Genomic DNA, 20,848 nt, shown 5'->3' with positions numbered 1-20,848 from the left:
CGTGCGTGCGTCTGTTCGTGCGTCCGCACGTCCATCTGTGCGTCTGTCCCTGCGTTCGTCCATGAATCCGTCCATGCATCCATTCATCCGTGCAGCCATTCGTGCATCCGTCCATGCATCTGTCTGTGTGTCCGTTCGTCCATCTATTGAACACTCCAAGTACCACCAAATCGCATATTTTCATCATATATTCCTCATATAGAAGCACTGTCATCCAGCGGACATTCCAAGGACTAAATGAGAGTTGACACACGCACACTTTTTTACGGCTTGCGCTTCATGTCTACTTCCCACGTTTAACCACCTCGAGTTCATGGTATATACTAGTTCACTGTATCCATGGCACTGTGGCCCAACACTTGCTAAAACTTTCTAAAACCAAGGAGGTTACGCCCAGCGAGTATAACGTAGCAACCCTTTCTTATCAGATAGTGCACAATGTACATGCCAATGGCTGCTAATGGGGAATGAGAGACAGGAGAATTCGGCTTTTACTTTCTTACAGCTTGCGCTTCGTATCTACTTCCCACCTTTAACCACCAGGCGAATTCGGCTTTTACTTTCTTACGGCTTGCTTTTCGTATTTACTTCCCACCTTTAACCCCCTCGAGTTCATGGTATATACTAGTTCACTGTATTCAAGGCACTGCGGCCCAACGCTCGGTGAAGTGTTGCAGCTTGGGCTAGTTAGTATGGCATGACCATAGTTATAGCGCGAGAACAAAACGACGACACAGAGACAAGAAGAGGCAAGAAATGTCGTTTTGTTCTCACGCTATAACAATCGTCATGCTCGGTGAACCTGTCTGAAACCAAGGAGTTTACGCCCAGCGAGTATAACTCTAGCAACCCTTTCTTGTCATATAGTGCTCAATGTACATGCCAAGCCCCGCCACGGTGGTCTAGGGGCTAAGGTACTCGGCTGCTGACCCGCAGGCCACGGGTTCGTATCCCGGATGCGGCTGCTGCATTTTCGATGGAGGTGGAAATGTTGTAGGCCCGTGTTCTCAGGTTTGGGTGAACGTTAAAACAGCCCAGATGGTCGAAATTTTCAGAGCCCTACACTACGGCGTCTCTAATAATTATATGGTGGTTTTAGGACGTTAAACCCCACATATCAATCAATGTACATGCCAATGGCTGCTAATTGGGAATGAGAGACAGGAGAATTCGGCTTTTAGTTACCGTGCACGCTGCGATTTTTTTATTGTTGAACAACGCACAGGAGAAATCTCCCACCTGTACCACCTCGCAGGTCAAAGCGTAAGACTAGTTACGCACTACGACTACGACGAGGGATGAACGGCTGCCGCTTTAAGGAGCTTCGTCCCTAAAAACGCAGCACCAATGACACAGTGGGGCTCGAACCCCAGTCCGCCGATTGCCAGCCTAATATTCTACCACTGACTTACACCGGTTCTTGTGACTAGTTGTCAAACTTGCCTTATACCGGCTTGATGTCGGGAAAGCAATCGCGTTAATACGACTTATAAAGCGTTTTACAACAGCGAAAGAACATCCAGTCGTTGCACAATGCGAATAGCGTAACGAGTGGACACTCTAATGCTCCAACCCATCACAAAAGCTTGTTCTTGTTCCCCTATTAGCTGTGGCGCATACCCACTTCAGTCATATTTCCTCATCGTCGTCATCCACTGCATGAACGATTGGCACGATATTCCGCGCAAGTGTTTAGAGGATACCGCGCTTTTCAGAATAATGACAAAAAATAGCATAGCGAATGGCGACCTGCTACACAAATATATCGATTATTAATTACCTTGTAGGTATCGAGCAAGTGTGCTTGCTGCAGTAGTTGCCAAATGAGTGTTTCGAAAAGGCCCTAAAAGGCTTCCCTTCTAGATTTCGCTGTGACTGTGCTGCGTTTTCTGCGCAGGCCTGGTGTTTTTTGATGTTACTATCTATTTATTTTTTGCGTGTGCGTTTCTTTTCTCCTTTTTTTAACTTTTTCTTCTTTCTCTCCTTCTTTTTTCTCTTATTTCCTCTGTCCTTCCCGAAGGAGCAGGCAGGTGGTGTGCCCATATAAATAGGTGGCAGTTGTCAACCTCTTCCCTCCCTATTTCCTCTGTCTTCGTGTTTTCTATGTACAGAAACAAAATAAACAAATAAATAAATAAACAAATAAATACATAATTTTAACTACGTCATTGAAACAGTAATTCAGTGGTGCGTTCCTAACGTCGAATAATCGCGCGTAGGCTACCCATAAACAGCTCAGTGATTTGCTTCCTATACAAGCCCCACTTGTTACTGGTTGCCAAATCAAAGCGAAGCCGCATGCTTACACGATTAGATAATCCGCCATTATGGATCAGTGATTATGCTACTCGGCTGCCGACCCGAAGGCCGTGTGTTGGATCCCGGCCATGGTGGTAGGATTTCGATCGAGGTGAAATGGCGAAGGCCCGTGCGCTGTGCGGTATTAGTGCCCGTTAAAAAAGGCCATATGATCGAAATTTTCGGGGCCCTTCACTACGGTATTCCTCATAATTACATCGCGATCTTGAAAGGTGAAAACTCGGATATTAGTACATAATTACACATCGGGACCAACTCTGCAATAGCTTTCTTAAAAGGCGGCTTGAGTCGGCGGAAAACAAGGCAGCCCCATTAATCTTCCACATACGTAACTACGAGAGTATGCTTGTCTTCGAACTAACACTTCCACGCGCTAGTCTTGATGCGCACTTTCTCTCCACCTTGTAATTATTTCACTCACAACGTTACAAAAACACAAGCTGTTTACGGTCGCACACTACTATTCCACAGAAGAGCATGGTTACGTGTATCAATCAACGTTCGAAATGAATGCATTTTAAGCAATAAGGTTGTATTATCATTCCTAGTTGTCATCAGTGTAACATTGCAACACTTTGCCGATAGATATAGCTACCCCGCCCGCTATGATGGTCTATTGGCTAAGGCACTCAGCTGCTGACCCGCAGGTCGCGGGATCGAATCACTGCTGCGGCGGCTGAATTTTTGATGCAGGCGAAAATGCTATGGGTCCTTTTGATCAGAATTATCTGCACGCTAAAGAAGCTCATGAAGGTGGTCGAAATCTCCGGAGCCCTCTTCTATGGTGTCTCTCATAAGGTGGTTTTTAGACGTTAAACCCGAAACATTAATTTAGATATAGCTATAGCTATATCTAAATTAATATGCTTCGGGTTTAACTAGGGGCTCTATAGAGCCCCTAGTGACGTTATCAAGAGAGACCCGCTGCCCTACTTTCGTTGTGCAGACGCTTGAAACCATGATCTCGGTGTTTGCATGTAATGAAAGTTTTCAGGGAGTTTTCTCCCTGAAAAAAAAAACATTTCAGGTGTTGTTTTCGCTACCCGTTGCTTTATCTTTGCCACCACGCTGTTTCAATCGCTTTTATATCTTATTGATTTCCTGCTTACTTGTAGCATTCCCTAACTCCCAACTTTGTGATAATTACTCCCCTCTTCCCATTTTGTGAAATGCTCGATCTAGAACGCTGGGTTACTTTTTTAAAAAGTTTGATCCTTTTTTTCCTCCTCTCTCATCTGAGAGCGTGTAAGGGGAAGAGGCCACAGCTGGCACCGTTTCAGGGCGCAGAAAGACGCCAGTATGAGCCATAAAAAACTTGCGCCTGAATAAATTAAAAGCGTAGTCATCCATACACCAGAACTTTTGGTTATAAAAAAACTGAGCCAGAGGTCGAAGACCTAAGAGCTATGTCCCAGGTGGGGGACCCAAGATTATCTTGCGCTGTCACGATGGATCTGCAATTAAGCAGGTCAAAAAAATTAGTAGAACATAGAAGCATAAAAGAATTAGTAGAACATAGAAGCTGGAGGAAGCAACATCTCTGCCCTTCAGCATATTTCAAAAAAAAAACTGATCAAGTCTTCATGCTACTAAAAAGAATCACCAACCGACACAGGGACCTTGGTGAGGACTGCGCTGTAAGGCTACTACACGCCTTCTCTCTCTGTCACTTCACCTACGTGGCACGTCTCCTGTAATGGTCGCAGGCCGAGCTGAACGAGCTCAACACCATTACAAAAATTAGTCAAGGCTGCCCTAGGTATACCCAACATTGCGTCGAATAAGAAATGCATGAGCATAGGCGTGCACAATACCATGTAAGAGATGGCTGATGCGCAACAGGCGGCGCAGCAGGAAAGACTAACGAGGACACGTGTGGGTAGGCTGATACGCAAAGCAATCGGGTCAGTCCCCAGTAGATCGAAGAACCCGAAGGAGGTCCAAGTCTAAGTTAACGCGGAGCTTAGAGCGTGATCAGAACCACTCCCCTGCCTAGAAACATGCATCCTAAACACAATGTCAGCAGGCGAAAAGCAAGAGCGAAAGCTTTATTGAAAGAAATCGAACAGGTAGAACAACAGGCAGCCGTCGTGGACGCAGCTCTGTAAAAGGCAAAGATGCCTACCCGGCTGTGGTGGTCGACAGCCAGGGAGAGGTACGGGATGCCCTGACTATACTCACTAAGGACTCCACGGTAGCGGAACAAGCCGCGATTGCTTTGGCTATATCAGGAACAGAAAATGGTCATACGAGCTTCGACAAGGGCTATTTCGCTGGGACTGTGGTTAAACTTATGAACAAAGTCAATCCTACCGATACTGAAGTCCAATGGTTTTTTGCACAAATGGGACGAGTGGAAGAAACTCGGGTCAACCTCAACGAGGTGACCCGAGTTTCGTTGACCTGGCAAGAGGACTCGCTTGCACTGCCGGTCAGACCCGACCCGACGCCCACTACCATTCCGGGGACTATAAAGATAATTTATTCACATACAACGAAATCACAAAATACTATTACTTGGAGCATAGGCGATTCCGACTGTCACACGCAAAATGGAACAAGGCTTAGGCAGTCACGCTACGTTTACTGCAAACCAGAACTTAGCCCACTCCTTGTTTTCTAAATAAAATTCACCCTTACAATGAAATTCAAGACAAGTGTGACGCGTGCGATGGCATCATTGGGATCAGACACATGCTGGCGGGCTGTCCCGCGACTCCCGCCGACGCCGAAGAACAATGACTTTACTGGCAGACGATGGTGCGAAGCGCGTCTTATCAAGATCGACTACGGGCAGTCCAGAAGGTCCACGATGACGCCACAAGACTCGGCCTGACGGTACCGACGTGGACGCTGCCCGCCTCGGTCTTAAATGACCGGGCTTCAGGACACTGATAAAGTTTTGTGAATGAATGAATCCTTACACCAGTGTCGGCGCCAACTTTGATGACCTGCTGATATTTTAGCAAGAGAGTTGCGCGTACGCCGCAAGCTTATTAAGCTATAGTGCTTTCTTTAGTGGCACCTACTTCGATATAAAAAAAAAATGTCCAACTCGTGCATCATACCCGAAGTCACTACCCTACCGACTCTGAAATGTCACTATCACTTTTAGAATCCTCCTATATTACTGTTTTGTTTTTATTTACGTCACACAGGACGACTTGTTTTCATAAAAAACGCCTACGTACAGCTCCCCGATTATGCAGTGCAACTGTCACGTACACACATTCATGGCGTTTTCGTCATTAGTTAAATTTTCCATTAGGCTTGCTTTGTAATCATTCACTTCTCTATGTACAACACTCCCTTTCTGTACACCCGTCTTCATCTTGCAGTAATATCATGCCGCAGTTGCAGAAAGTTATGAGCAAGTGGAAATAAAAAAAATCATCTATCTCCCTCTTTCTATTCATATACAGGCACGCCAGGAGGTCGTGCAAATATTCAATAAGACACCTGCATGGACACGCACAATGAAATCAAAGAACAAAAGCAGCGCAACGGTTGGGCTTCCGATTACACCGCCGCGATTCGCATAGCGAGTTTCGGGATCTACGCACACACATTCCAGCGGCTACGACATCGGCACATACGACGTGCGAACGAGACGCTGCAGGAAAGCACACGCACGCGCACGCCGGAGGAATGATCGCTGTGTTGTTCCGCGGTCCGAGAGCGAGCACTCTTTGAAAGGGGGAGGGGCGCGAACTTGGCGCGATAGTATCGCAGTCCGACGAGCAGCGGCGTGAGCTTGCGCCGAGTAATACTCGCCATGCAGCCTTAGGGACGACAACTTCGTCGCTTCTGGTCAATTCGAGGCAACCGGCAAACACGACACGACGCAAGGATGGCCACCAACGAAGCAGGCGACATGGCAGGTAAGCGCTGCAGCGGTTAACGTCATCCCATACACGATTTAGAACGCGGTGTGCACTGAGAGGCGTGTTTGGGTGTACGGGTGCTAAAAAACTACAACGAAGCACGTGAGCGGTGGGCAAGCTATACGCAAAAGTGAATGCCAGCGCGCTCCATCACAGAAGTGGTTCTTCGTTTTTTTGTGGGGAAATGATGGCACTGACTGCTGGCACGTTTCCGTATGAAAATAACCAAGGAGAGCGCTGGCATTCACTAATGAGTAGCTCGGCCACATCTTACGTGCTCCGTTGTACTTTTGGAGCACCTGTTACAGGTTTGCCCGCCACGGCAGTGTAGTGGTTATGGTGAAAGCCGTGACATCGAATCCAGGCCGTGATGGCAGCATTTTTGATGAAGGTGAAAATGTTCGAGGTGCGTGTATACATTAACTATCGCGCACAGAGGCCACTTTCCTGCCAGTGTCAACGGTGAAACAAAGTTGGAAAAAAAATGTTTTGCGGGCACGCACATGTGCGCAATCTTTTTGGAACTTAATTCTATCAAAAGGCGATGATACTAGTTAGGTTTGGGTAACTATAGCTGTTAAAGAACCCCACACCACAGTGGCTTATACAGGAGGTGTCGCACCGGGCCCGCCTCCCTCACACTCATTTTTTTTTCGCTATGGCATACAGAGCAAGAAATGGCACTCAATCTCTCATCTGCCTGCCCTGCCTCCCCCCCCCCCTCTTCAGATCAAGGTGATGCCTGCACCCCCACCCCCCCTCCTAAAAAATTTCTGCCCACGCCCCCACCAATTAGGTTACCCCGCCAGGCACTGTAAAATTCGCGGAGGCCTCTCCTACGACATTCATAATTGTATCGCGTGTTTGGGACGTTAAACATCTACAAATAATATTGGGTGTTGGACTCGTGGTATTGCACTTACTTAATTACCTGCTGTGAAGGGTTAGTCGCATCACAAAAAAAAAAAAGAAAACTCTGGCGACATATATACGTCCAGTATTTATGTTCTCATTGCCGTAAAGGTCGGCGACAGCCACACAGCGCTGTTTTGAAAGGTCGCGGATCTTCGACCCACCACGCGAGCTCTCCTACGTAGCTCCACGTGGTCATCACCTCGCGAGTGGACTTACTCGTCCAGGGGAGCGATCGCACGAAGGGTTCACGTGAATGCATCTTTCTAGCCTTCAGTCCGCGCGAAGTGGGACAAAACCGACACAACCTCATGCTGCCCATTCAGCCCCATGCCGGTGAGGGAAGGACTGAACCTGCTTTTATAGACATGCCCTGGACTTCGAGAGGCTCGTGAACGGCCGTCTACGGCGTGCGCGACTCAGCACACCAGACTGCCTGACTTGTAGAGATGAATTTGCGGTCCAAACAACAGGTCACTCTAAGACTTCTTGGAGGTAACGCAGCTGCACATTTTTTTTTGTAATATGTATTAATGTCGTATGCACAATTTGCACAATTAAAAAAAACTGTTCTCAGTCTAGAAACAACTGTTCTGGGGAGATGTAGCTAGCCTGGAGTATACGGGCCGTGGTATGCTAAGGTGGCTTGCTGCTAAGAGCGAGGATGTGGGTTCGACGCAGCCACGGTGACAGCATTTCAACGGGAGTGAAGTCCGAGAACACCTGTGCGTGTTAAGGTGTGAATTGAAGAATCGTTAATCCGGGGCCGCTGACTATATACGAAGAGGTTCATAATCATGTCACTCTTGACAAGCGACTGTCCCCCCCCCCGCTCGATAGTAATAAATGTACAGCTACGAAATGCGTAATCTTCAAAGGTTATAATTTGGAGTATATTATCGCTCCAACACGGTAAAATAAATGAAAATTTCTCACGCCCCACCTTTTCTTGCTGAAGTTTTTTTTTTCTTTTCTGATTACAGAGGGACCCGCACAATGCAGTTCAGAGCATGGCAGCAGCCCAGGTACGATTCTTGATATGGTCTGAATTTCTGTAAAGGTAAAGAAAAATTACGCAGAAGCACCCTAAGCATAGGCACATGGAAACAACTCTTAATTACGGATCATTTTTTCGCGAAGCAGAGGCACATTGGTCGTTCATATCTATACGTATCTATATCTAGCCGCTTACACCCCGCAATTAATAAATGTGTCGTTACGAAATGTGTAACTCTGAAAGTTTGTGATCTGGAGTATATTATCACTCCACCCCCGTACAATAAATGAAAATTGACTCACCTCGAACCTTTTCTTTTTTGCTAAAGCTTTTTTTTGTGATTGCAGAACGATCCGCACAAGGAAGTGCAGAGCACGACAGCAGCCCAGGTAAGAATCATAATATGGTCTTAATTCCTGTGGTGGTAAAAAAAAATCGTGTTGGAGCACCCTAAGCATAAGCCTGGCTTGGGTATACGGAAAACATTCTGGAATGAAGAATTTCTTAGTGAACCAAAGGCACACTGATCGTTTCTATTTACGTATTCATCTAGCCACCTACATCTGAATTCCCTCTGGAATCAAAGCTGCCATGGCAGGGTGAGCGAATTTGACGAATGACATAAATAACGTGAAAATCCTGCAGCGGTACGTCGTCGGACCTTTTCCTCCAAACACGTGTGGCACGCTCCGAAGGTATGCCGTTATGTGTCACAGGCGATTGACAGTTCGTATCCACCCGGGAACGGCAACAACAGACAGTGGTAATTTAAATGCGAGAACGTTAGGACAAATTGATCTAGCAGCGCTGACGCCACAAATGCAAAAAAAAAAAAGATTCTAGCAATTATCGAGCCCGGGCATTCTGCGTGGCAGTCGGGTATTCCAACAGTCCCGCCAGGTCTTGAAACATTTTGGACAAAGACCCTGGGAGGTCGTTATGCCGGCGCAACGTCAATCGATGCTGGTTAACTAATTTTAAAACAAAGCAGTAAAGGTTACATATGTACCCCTAAATGGAGGTGTCATGTCGGGTTAATGTCAATCGAGATTCGTGTTGGCTCCGCTATTATAAGTTTAATAGACATTACATTCGTGTTCCTATGATTCAGCAAGCTGCATTCAAGCGGCTCTCGGCCTCGAAGGAATGTGCTAAGAAATGTTACGCATATTTACATAACTGAAATACTTGCATAATAGTGTCTTTTTTTTTCGATTCTACTTATGTCTCTGCTCAAAGGTGAGCGTGACGTTACGTCAGACTATATGCTACACTTTAAACACCACTGTATGTAGTCGACGTTCCTGGTAAGCCTACGATGTCTATGCCATTACATTAAAAAACAAACTCGTTAATCCAACTCATAACAACTCGCTCGGAGCAGACTACTCGCCAACTGCTTCGCACGAAATTATCCCGTATAAGGCGTTGGGTCTCCTAAATTTTAACGCGATAGCGTTAGAGAGCTCGTGTCGCAGAAATTTCGGCGTCGGCACCGTTGTTTGTGAGCGAAAAATCGTCCGTAAGTGAAAAATTGAGAGAAGCAATTGAAACAAAAAGAACACAATTTTCGCTCCCTTTGCGGATCAAACCCAGGCCATTCGCTTAGCAAGCAGGTGTCCTACCACAAAGCCACGATGTTACTTTTTTTTTAATCCATGAAATCATCACCAGTGAAGTACGCTAAACATACTTTATCAGAAGTCAGGCACACACACAAGCGTCAAGAAGCCTTTCCGGAACGGGGTGACTCAGCGTGTCTATCAATCATGTGACTTTTTTATAAGTGAATAAAGTCCCAACAAGATAAACAGGTCATATAGAGTATTATCGGTCAGGCTCTTTTAGGGGCGAAGCTCCTTAACGCGGCACCCGTTCGTCCCTCGTCGTGGTGCGTAACCAGTCTTACACTTTGACCTGCAAGGTGGTGCCGGTGGGAGATTTTTCCTGTTCTTTGTTGAACAATAAAAAATTCGCAGCGTGCGCGTTAACTAAAAGCCGAATTCTCCTGTATCTCATTCCCAATTAGCAGCCATTGGCACGTACATTGAGCACTATCTGACAAGAAAGGGTTGCTAGGTTATACTCGCTGGGCGTAACCTCCTTGGTTTTAGAAAGGTTCAGCGAGAGTCGGGCCGCAGTGCCATGAATACAGTGAACTAGTATATACCATGAATTCGAGGTGGTTAAAGGTGGGAAGTAGACAAGAAGCGCAAGCCGTAAAAAAGTGTGCGTGTGCCACCTCTCGTTTAGTCCTTGGAATGTCCACTGCGTGGCGGTGCTTCGATATGCGGAATATATGATGAAAAGATGAGAGATGGGGGTACTTGGAGTGTTGAGATGGAAGAACGGACACACAGACGGATGCATGGACGGACGCACGGATGGCTGCATGGACGAGTGGACGCACGGATGGACGCACGGATGGACGCATGGATGGACGCACGGACGGGCGGATGGACGCATGGACGGTCACACAGACGGACACATATATGGTGAAAAGATGCGAGATGTTGATACTTGGAGTGTTGACTAGACGGACGAATGGACACACACAGATGCATGGCTGCACGGACGGATGGTTGCATGGACGAAAGCAGGAACAGACGCATGGATGGACGTTCGGACGCACGAACAGGCGCACGCACGGACGGGTGGTTGGACGCTCGGACGTTGACACAGTCAGACGCATGGACGGACGGATGCTTCGCCCCACTTTCCATCATTCACCCCGTGGATATGCTGGCATTTTTTTTTTTGTGAATTACCACGTATTTCAGTCAAACTGAAGACACCGGGCACCAATCAGAAGAGGGGGGGGGGGAGCAGACGTGAAAATAAAATCGTGTTGCGAGGGCAGTCGAGAGAAGCGTGTACAATAAGTGCAAACGCATGCACACCCATGAGCAAAAAGTTGTTGAACCACGGGAGAACATACCAAAATCGTGTTCTACGACATCTAGTCAGAAACAGTCTGCTATCGTGAACATTGATTTGGCGAAACTGGTCTCAAAAGCGTCGCTCTGGTAGAATTAAGCACAAATAAAAATTGCCCGCAGCTTCCCTCGGGGGAACACTGAGGAGGATGCGGACCATATAATTGGTTAACGGGGTGTTAAAGTGCGACTTACTTGGGTCGATGGCTAAATTGGTTAACGTGGTTGTGAAATGGGGTGTTAAATTGCGACTTACTTGGGTCGATGGCTAAATTGGTTAACGTGGTTGTAGGAGGGGGTGTTAAATGAGTGAACACGTACACACGTATGCGAAAGGGCGGCGCTGGTCGAAGGGACGTCGATCATTGTGTTTGTGGATTCGTTGGAATTCATTTCACCGCGACCTTGGACGTCGACGAACCGTACAAACCAACCGACGAGCGGCAACTGAGCGAGCGAGCGCCGACCTTGAGTATATATACAGCACGACGGCGCATGCACTGTCAGCTGTTGAATGTTCTCGAAGCGCGACGCCACATGCGCGTCCACTGGAGAATCGGGAGAATTGTAGATGTCGAACGCGGTGTGTAGAGGAGGAAGGGTGCACAGATGGTGGAGGAGTGAAGCGCGCGCGGTGTGTAGAGGAGGAAGGGACGCACAGATGGTGGAAGAGTGGGCGACGGCGCGACGGCGCATGCGCGCGCGTCAGCTGTCGAATGTTCGAGAAGCGGTGCGGACGGCGCACTACAAGGCGCGAGTATAAGATGCTCCGCATCTAAAATGCTCTTTATAGTACAGGTCTTTTCGCTAGTTGAGAAAGACGGCAAATGTGCGCGGATTGCAACGACCCGCATACTTTTGCTCATGGGTGAACGTAAATACACAACACTTGCAGGGGCAACAGCCCATGGAAATGCAATCATCGACAAAACATAAAAATTATTCAAGCGTTCACGAAACTAGCTTATCAATCATCGGCGGGCAACGAGCAGGTATCGATGCCTTCCTGGTATCCGAGCTCCTGGAGCATCCGCCATACAGAAGGACAGCGACTACCAACGGAAACTATATTGTAGCTACAAGAGCAAATTAAAAAAAAGATTACAAGAAAACCAAGAGCAGTGGTCTACGCGTCTATGCTATCCATCAGATGAAATGTGCGCATTTGCCCGTTAGCAGCGGGCAACGAAAAGCAGTGGTGAAGCCTTTCCGCTTTTTTTAATAAGAGAATCAAGGGTATGCGTCATGTGGCAGGTTGACGTTGTCGAACGTGGGAACGTACACTGCGGAGCGACCGGGAATCCACTGAAATGCAACGCAATTATGATTTCGTAGCTTCTGAAAGTTGTTTTAAGATAGCGTATAGATCTGTATTTCCTGAAGAAGCACTTGCCAGTTACGAAAGAGCCGCCAGCTAACAGCAAAAAGAGTGATTATGATAAAGGCGCAAACAAAATTATCTCCCAGTGTGAAAAAACAACGCTCATATTCAGGTCACCGCTATGTATTGTGAATAACCGTTTTCTTACGTGTCCTAGGTTGTACTTGATTTGTAAGGATTCCGTAATATTCGGAGCTCACTAATGAGCGTGTGTGAGCAGAATCGTAGTGGTTTCCGATAAAGGCACCCGATAGCGTTGAAACCTTATATATATATATATATATATATATATATATATATATATATATATATATATATATATATAGCTAGTCTTCGACATCTTCGCCAGGCAGACCGGAGAAGATTGGAGGCTCCCGAGGGGGGTTGTTGACCGGGCTAGGGTTGGCGACGGGTGGTGGTTCGGTTGGGCTTGCTCTCGCGCCATGGTGCTCTGCTGGCGTAAGCGACGTCCCGAACGGAGCTCCAGGAGCTGGCTTTGAATGGAGAGATCGAAGAAATCGGGAAGCACCTCCACCACTTGAAATACCACGGGTTCAGCTGACGCTTTATTCAAGCAACAGCAAGATGGCGCCGATGATGAAGAGGGACGGAACGAATACTGATGATGGTTATTGACAGATGAGAAAGATGACGTCCAATGAATTCTTACTATATATATATGTGCGGGCTTAAACTCGCTAGCTGTTTTAAATCTTATCATAACCAGTCAAACTTTATTTAGCTCCCTTGCGTGGCTTCGGACGCGTCACCAGTAGTCTGGAGGCCACGTGAGACCCTGCTCGGGACGTAATGGCATTCTTCGCTCTGTAGGAACCTTCTGAAAAGAAAAAAAAATGTATGTGGGTTTTGAGTGGGAGAAACCAAATACCATTAGCTGTGAATGGAAGTTTTTTTCTTATTGTACTTTTTAGAATGTCCCAAAAATAGAATGCGTCACGACAATGAATAAAACAATGCTGTATCGTCTCAGGTTGGTTGCAGCGTCGACAGTTCACTGCCCAGGGTACATATATTGATTTTTCATTCAGCCACGTTTTCGTTGGCAGCGTGGAAGTGTGCAGTTCAAAGAAAAATGTTTTCGTTGAAGGAGACATCCTTATTCTACGTACACGAAATAATACATCGTGACCAGACAAAAAGCGAATATGGCTTTCGATAAACGGGTTCGGGGAAAAGGTCATTCACAAGTACAGCAGTTAAATTTGTTCTGTCAATAATATACAAATACTCGAAGCTAAACCTGGCTTTCGAGAAATTGGCAGTATAAACAATTTCGTTTAGGAATCCCCACAACGGCAATTCCTTAGAAACGCTTGTTGTGACATGAATAAAAGGAAGGTGGTAACATACACGGTTACGAAGAGCCGCTAAAAGAAAGGGGTGGTACACATACTTCGGGTAAAAAAAAAGTCGCAACACTAACTGTCGCGCGAACACAATGCCGAGGCCGTCCTTTTCACACACAAGGCCAAACGCACAAGGCCGAGGCCGTCCTTTTCAAGCGGAAGAAAGATGGTCTCTTCTCATGGGTTCCCAGGAAGAGCTTCAATTAAAACAGGCAAATATTGTATGAAAAGCTTGAATGTGCACAAGAGAGCAGTGCAACACCTGCGGAACATAGATAAGCTTTGATGCAAGGAATATATTGGACGCTTTCGCTCTCGCGAAAATGGAAAACTCCCGTCTGTGCCATGTTGCCACCTTTCGGTGGATCGTATAGTTATCGCATCAATCCAGTGTGGGCCACTGCTACGATAGTTATTAAGAGGCACACCAAGGTACTTCATAGGAGTCGCATTCCAATGGGTATTTGCGAAGACCGAAGGAGTCTGGGCTCACATGTCTAGCCAGAATCTGCTACTTTTATTAAAATTTAGGCTGGCGCAAGCCACTTCACAGAAACGTAAAGTAGTGTTGACTGCTTCTTGTACGCTGGGTTTATCAACGCAAAAACGCAATGTCATCTGCATAAGCTAGAATTTTACCTTCCTCAGCATCATATTGTTGGCCTCGTATTCTAGACTTTAGAAGCGCACTTAAACATAATGGTTTCAGATATATTGCAAAAATCAAAGGCGAGAGCGGACATCCCTGACGTGCAGATGAATTTAACTCTATTATATTGGAAAGTGTGCGATTTACAATTAGCCTGGTTGTGCACTTCTAATAACAGTGATATACCATTATACAGTACATCACCCAACTGCAGGTGTCTTAAGAGCTTGAACCATGTTATCGCTTATCAAATGCTTTAGCAAGGTCTATTTGAAAGAGGGCTACTTGGTCCATACTACCATCAATGCACTCAAGAACTGACCGTGCGGTATGAATGTTTGTCTGTATAGAGTGACCGCGAATTCCACATGTTTGGTGGTCACCAATACATTTACAAATCCCTGTCTGTAGCCGATACGTCTACAATTTCGCAAATATTTTGTAGTCAACGTTACATAACGATATAGGCCTATATCCGTTAGCTCTTTTTAATGCGGCCGGATCAGTACTCTTTGGGATTAATGTTGTATGACCCTGATAGGAGGAAGTTCACCACGTTCATAAGCCTCTTTAAAAAGTTCCTCAAAGAAAGGTGCCAGAAGTTCCTGAAATGCTATGTAAATTCACCACTAAGGACATCTGGGCTAGGAGTATTATTCTTCAACGTTGTTATTGCAAATCTAATTTATTCTCTGGTTATGGGCCCATCTACAGTGAGTCCATCATCATTTTTCAACTAAGGCACAAGGACAATGAACTGGTCAGCTTCCTCGAAATTCTCCTGAATCTCAGCCACGGTGAACAAACGTTTATAATAATCTTCAAATGCGTCTCTTATTGCACATGTCTCTGCGGAAAGGGAACCCCGTGACTCAATTTGCAGTATATGTTTAGAAAGTGCATATCTCTTCTCATCCCCGAGAGATTTCTTAGTCGGTTCCTCTTCAGTAACATTGGTAACACGGGAACAATATATCGAATATGGCTGCTTCCGAACTACTGGGGCATTGTCGAGACTGCGCTGTAATAAATAGAATTATGTTGCAGTTCGCATGTCTTCTCAACGAGCATCCTTGCCGGGGATACAGGCTCATATTTCATTGATAATGTTGAAGTTGGGGAGTGCCCCGACCCCTTGTGCAGGAAGGCATTCTCGTGTGATATGTTCAGTTTCTATTTTCGCCTTAATGACTTGTCCAAATGCACTTCATGCTTTAGAGGCTGTCATAGTGTATACGTTGACATTGTGTTTTTAACATCACATCATCACTTGCGTCATTTATTTTGCACATAATTAAAATTTTAGTTAAGCGAACTCGCATTCACATCATTTGCATTGGAACCAACCTAGGTTTAGTTCACTGCCAGATGGGTCGACTTCCACGTGTTTTAATTGTGTGTGCGTATTTTCAATGACAGCAAGGTGATCCCTCTGCAAATGACGTCACGTGAATGTATGCAGGTGCAAAGCGTAAATGAAAGGACGTTCCCACAGCAGTGTAATGCACGTACGCTATAGCAGCGTTAGCAATTTGCGCGAAAATGTGGCCAAGTTAATTCTCGCCTTCCAGCTGTATCGACCAACGCGTGTACGACAAAGGTCAATGTCTCATAAAAGCAGCTGCAGTCCATCACAAACAGCGGCGCACTGTCCGATGTTGTCCAGGCACCTCTTTCAGTTTCTTAGTTATTTCTGTCACAATTTGCGGCAAAATTTCCTCCTGCTCTTTTTATAGGCTATCAGGGCCGAAAGGATTAACACATGATCAAATTTCAACAATCATGTGTTAAGCGATTCGGGGCTTACACGCGTGTTAACACTCGTGTAATTCTGTCAACTCGTTTCCAAATATCCAGCTATAATGTAATTCTATCCAATTCACTATGGACGTACGAGAACTCTCATAATGGCATGCAGGTTGTACTCGCTGATAGCATTAAGGAACGCTTATCGAGCGCAACACGCACTATACGGCCGCTAGATTAGATAAATGCGCCCTGCACTCGGGGAAAAAAACAAAACTTCTCCATCGCGGCTTCCAGGCATGTCAATATCTCCGTTATCTCTCACTTATATCTCAATAACGTGCGAACGCCGCTGTCGTTAAGCGTATCTCGGCGTGACAGTAAACCACGGCACGTGTTTAGGTGTGCGACATGCCTTTTTTACGATGTTGTGGGGAATCTTCCACGTGTGACCCCGGTCGACACACGACAGAGGTTCCTTCTTCCTCTGTGGACCGCGAATACGGGACGTGAAGTTTTCAGTCACGTGCTAACTGTCATTTGCGACGACGCTCGAGACTCCGGATTGCGCCAAGGTGATAAGAGAGATGCCGTGAAGACCTTTTCGCTGTACCGCATACACTGGAGTGATAGAGCACAACAGTCGTAAAAAGAAACGCGTATAAAAAAAAAAGTACGGTCCAAAGGGAGACAAGGTTACGTACTTGCAAATGAGACCTGTACTTACATGTACTAAAATTAAGCTTTTAAAGACCACGCACACTTGTCTTACTGCGATACACTGCATAAGTGTTTGTCTGTTTTAACTGTTTTACTGTGCAGAGGTTGAGGTGCATATTGCGTCGGCTACTCCATATCACGAGGTTATGCAGCGAAAAAAGAATAATACATAACGGTACCCAAAAATTAACACGGAAAAGAAAAAAAAACATAATAGCCCACTGAAAGCAGTTCAAATATCATGCCAATACACAGTTTTCTTAGAGCAGTTCACACAGTCAAACTGTTTACACGCACACCTTCCTTTTCTACTGTCAGTGTATGCATAAACACATTTTATATATATATTCCTCTCTGGATGTCTATCATAGGCGCTTGTCCAGTCCGGTCTCCATTAAAAAGTCTGTCAGCAAGATTATTGCCTTTTTCTGGAGATGCACCTCAGGCCATAGTCCAAGTAGTTTTTTTTTTTTTTTTTTTGTGAGGGGCCGTCTGTCCAAACTTGCTAATTTGCTCTTTAATTTTTCTCTTTCATTCGCGTATTTAACGCAATCCAAAAAAATATGGCGAACATTTTCTTCTGCATGACCACAATGACATTTGATAAGTATTTCTAATTTCGGGGGTTCTTGCAAAAAGTCTGCAGTGTTTTCGCGACAACTGTTCTTTTTTTTTATGATGTGCAGGAGAGGTTGGCATCTTTGTGGCGGCAGCGGCTACTCCTAGTTCAACAAGCGAATCATAAAACACACGCACCCACGTGCCCACACACGCAAAACTGGAGGAACGATGCAAAATTTCATGAAGTCGAGCACTGCTCGGCTGCTGGCACGAAAGGTGCGTGCTCGATCCCGGCTGTGGTAGTCGCATTCTAATTGAGGCCAAATGCAAGGGGCATGTGTACTTCACGATTCCAGTGCACGTTAGGCCAATTTTCGGAACCCGCCACCGCTGCATGTACCCAGTAGTCGCATCGTAGCTTTGACACGTGAAATCCCGGACATTAAAAAAAAATATATCTAGCTGTACATCAGACGCGTACGAGCATGAGCTTGTTGGTTCACATTCATTGTGAAGCACAGTGCCATACAAGTAAGACGAGAAATACCAAACAGAACTGGAGCTTTCCAGCTGTAGATTAATGGCGCTTTCCAGCTGTACAGCTGTATGAATCATGCACAGTTAGAAGTGTACATCTGTGCATTAACAACTGCATACATGATTCCCAAAGGTTCAAACAGGAGTACCTGTTAGTAGTGGCTCGCTTGTGCAGCAGTCATTTTTATGCAAGGAAACATGTGAATGCGTAGCAAATAGCTTCAAACCACGCATGTGACGCCGCGCATTGGCGTAATGGGAAACTGAGGGAGCGGAGTTGTTCCTCTAGTTCCTGCAGCCATCTTGCAGCTTTTCCTTTCTTTTAACGCCTTATTGAGAAAGCACCAGTGCGAAGCTGGGATAGCGACAGTTCTTGTTGAAAACAATCCTTCTTCACTGAAATGTCGGCAAAGTATGGTTATCAAAATGAAAGCGCAAAATTAAATCCGCATTGTTTATGGGAGTGCATGTACAAGGACAAACGGCACCACTCTTTTTATTTTTGTATATTACCGCTGCCGCGTTCCACATGTGCAGAGCAAGGCTGTTTGCCACGTGCTTGCTTGTTCTTTTTTATGAAAGTGACAGCTGTGTGCTTAAAAAGTAAAGAACGTCTCACTGACACACGCAGATAAGCACAGAAAACCATACCGCTATAACCCCGCTGTGGTGGTCTATAGTTGCTAAGGTACTCGGCTGCTAACTTGCAGGTCGCGGGATCGACTCCCGGCTGCGGCGGCTGAATTTCCGATGGAGGCAGGCTCGTGTGCTCAGATTTGGGTGCACGTTAAAAAACCCCAGGGGGTCGAAATTTCCGGAGCCTTCCACTATGGTGTCTCTCATAATCATAGCGTGGTTTTGGGACGTTAAACCCCACAAATCAATCACCCATACTGCTATAAGGTACGACACGTGATTACAGCAATGAGCAGTTATAAGCACATAACAGCACTTTTGTCACTCATCAAGCTTTCAGGATAAACTGAAGCTTGTTACATAAAGTATTTGTTTATTAAGGACGCTTTTTTGTTATGAAGTATTATCGAGGTCGAAGAACGCCGAGCTTTTTACGCGGGGTCTCAATAAATTTCTCCAGTAATTTCGTTTAATTTTTGCCTCGACATTTTTATTACTTTGATTTGTAATAATAATCACAGGATTTGATTTGTAATAAGGACCACACACACGCACTCTCCTGTATGGAGGACCGTAAAGACTCAAGGAGGTAAAGACATCAGTCATCTTAGCTCAACATCAACGTGCTTATAAGGTGGTCGGTGGTACATTTACGGGTGTTTTATTTCTAAGGCCCTCCTGGCAGGCTATCATACTTGAGATTTCGTACATGGCAGCACGCTGTAACCACTGTTAAAACTACATTTTTCTACACACACCCTAGGATGGCATACACACCACATGTTGTCCTGAAAGCACGTTAAAAAGTGGGTGATCTGCCGGCAACGTGAAATTTTGTCCAATGGAACGCGAAAACAGATGCTACATAAGCACACGTACATTCAACTAGTTGTGTGCAGCAGCCGTAAATTTAAAATTGAAACGCAATATACGTAGTCTGATGTTCTTCGCTTTCGTAGGTTGGCAAACACGACAATTTTTTTTTTCATTCATGAAGTATAGGTCTTCGGTGCCTATAATGCATTTCGGAAAAGCAAAAGTTGCTTGCCTATACTAAAATTTATCGACAAAAATATAAAGTTCAATACTGCCGCTTCCCTTCTTCTGCCTGCATCGGAGAGGTCAAAGTGACTTGGTTATTTTGGGCTATTTTTTACCCAGTCATCTTTCTACAAATGGGCACCCGTTCCCGCTGGCGTTCGAGCTACGCGGCAGTAGTCACTAATGCATGATCAATTTATGTTGAACGAGTAAAAAGCTTCCAGCGTCTTATACCCTAAACAACTTGATACAGATATTGTTCTTTGAGCAGCGAGCAGTTGTTTTTGTCCAGTTGATTAATTTCTCTCCTGTTTTATTGAACTAAGAAATGAACGATAAGTTGCAGTTTTTTGGCGACGGCTACCTCTTTACACCTACTTGCTCAGATAAGAAATAGCAAAAAAAATATGCAGTCCTGAATTCTGCAAGGTCAAAAGTTGTCGTTTTATATATATATTTTGTAAGACAGTAGCAGCGTTGGAGTCTCGGTGGCGTTTATTAGGCCGAATGGCCTGATCAACCCTTCGAACGAAGACAACGTTTTTCGTGATGATGATTATATACAGATGAAGGAGATGAAGGTCAAACGTTGTCAATATTGTGCTTACACTAATTTCCCCCTCGCGCGGAAGCGGCCAATTAGGCCGCTGTTTATGACGGTGGTGTACGGCGCACGAATGGCTTTAAGCGCGACACGTGAACAATCTCCGTACCACGAAAACGGCCGTCGGAAGGCATAACAACAGGGGTTACTCGATAGTTAACAGGAGACGTCTGCTCTACTATAGCGTAGGGGCCGATGAAACGTGAGTGAAACTTATCACACAGGCCGGGAACTTGCGTTGGGGTCCACAACAGTATACTTTGTCTCCAGTATTGAAGTGAACTACGCGGTGGACGTCATCGTAGCGAGTCTTCCGCTCTTGTTGGCTTGTCTGTGTATTGAGCTGGGCGCGTTGGCGACAATCAGCCAGGCGAGAGATTAAGTGCTCCCTCGATGACGATGACGAGTTCACAGGGACGTCAAAAAAGGAGATGTCGAGCGGAGATGTTGGTTGACGGCCATAGACGAGAAAGAATGGGGAATAGCCCGTGGTGCGCTGCGTGGCGGTATTGTACGCAAAAGTCACGAATGGCAGGATGGTATCCCAGTTGGTGTGGT

The 20,848-nt window shown here is 45.8% G+C and overlaps 1 protein-coding gene across 2 annotated transcripts in view; it reads left to right on the top strand.

Moving 5' to 3' along the window:
* Positions 1 to 6,010: 6,010 nt before the first annotated feature.
* LOC119171828 (high affinity cationic amino acid transporter 1) overlaps positions 6,011 to 20,848 on the top strand; it is an 82,302-nt gene continuing 67,464 nt past the window's right edge. For both annotated transcript variants that reach the window (XM_075890097.1, XM_075890095.1), the window contains exons 1-3: positions 6,011 to 6,200; positions 8,099 to 8,140; positions 8,460 to 8,501. In XM_075890097.1, coding sequence (XP_075746212.1) covers positions 6,170 to 6,200; positions 8,099 to 8,140; positions 8,460 to 8,501 — 115 coding nt within the window. In that variant the 5' untranslated portion in view covers positions 6,011 to 6,169. The remainder of the gene's footprint in view (positions 6,201 to 8,098; positions 8,141 to 8,459; positions 8,502 to 20,848) is intronic.

Source organism: Rhipicephalus microplus, chromosome 3 (genome assembly GCF_043290135.1).
Source record: "Rhipicephalus microplus isolate Deutch F79 chromosome 3, USDA_Rmic, whole genome shotgun sequence".
In the NCBI taxonomy this organism is placed as follows: Eukaryota; Metazoa; Arthropoda; class Arachnida; order Ixodida; family Ixodidae; genus Rhipicephalus; species Rhipicephalus microplus.
Note: the sequence above shows the minus strand (reverse complement) of the source record. Positions and strands in the feature narration are given on the sequence as shown.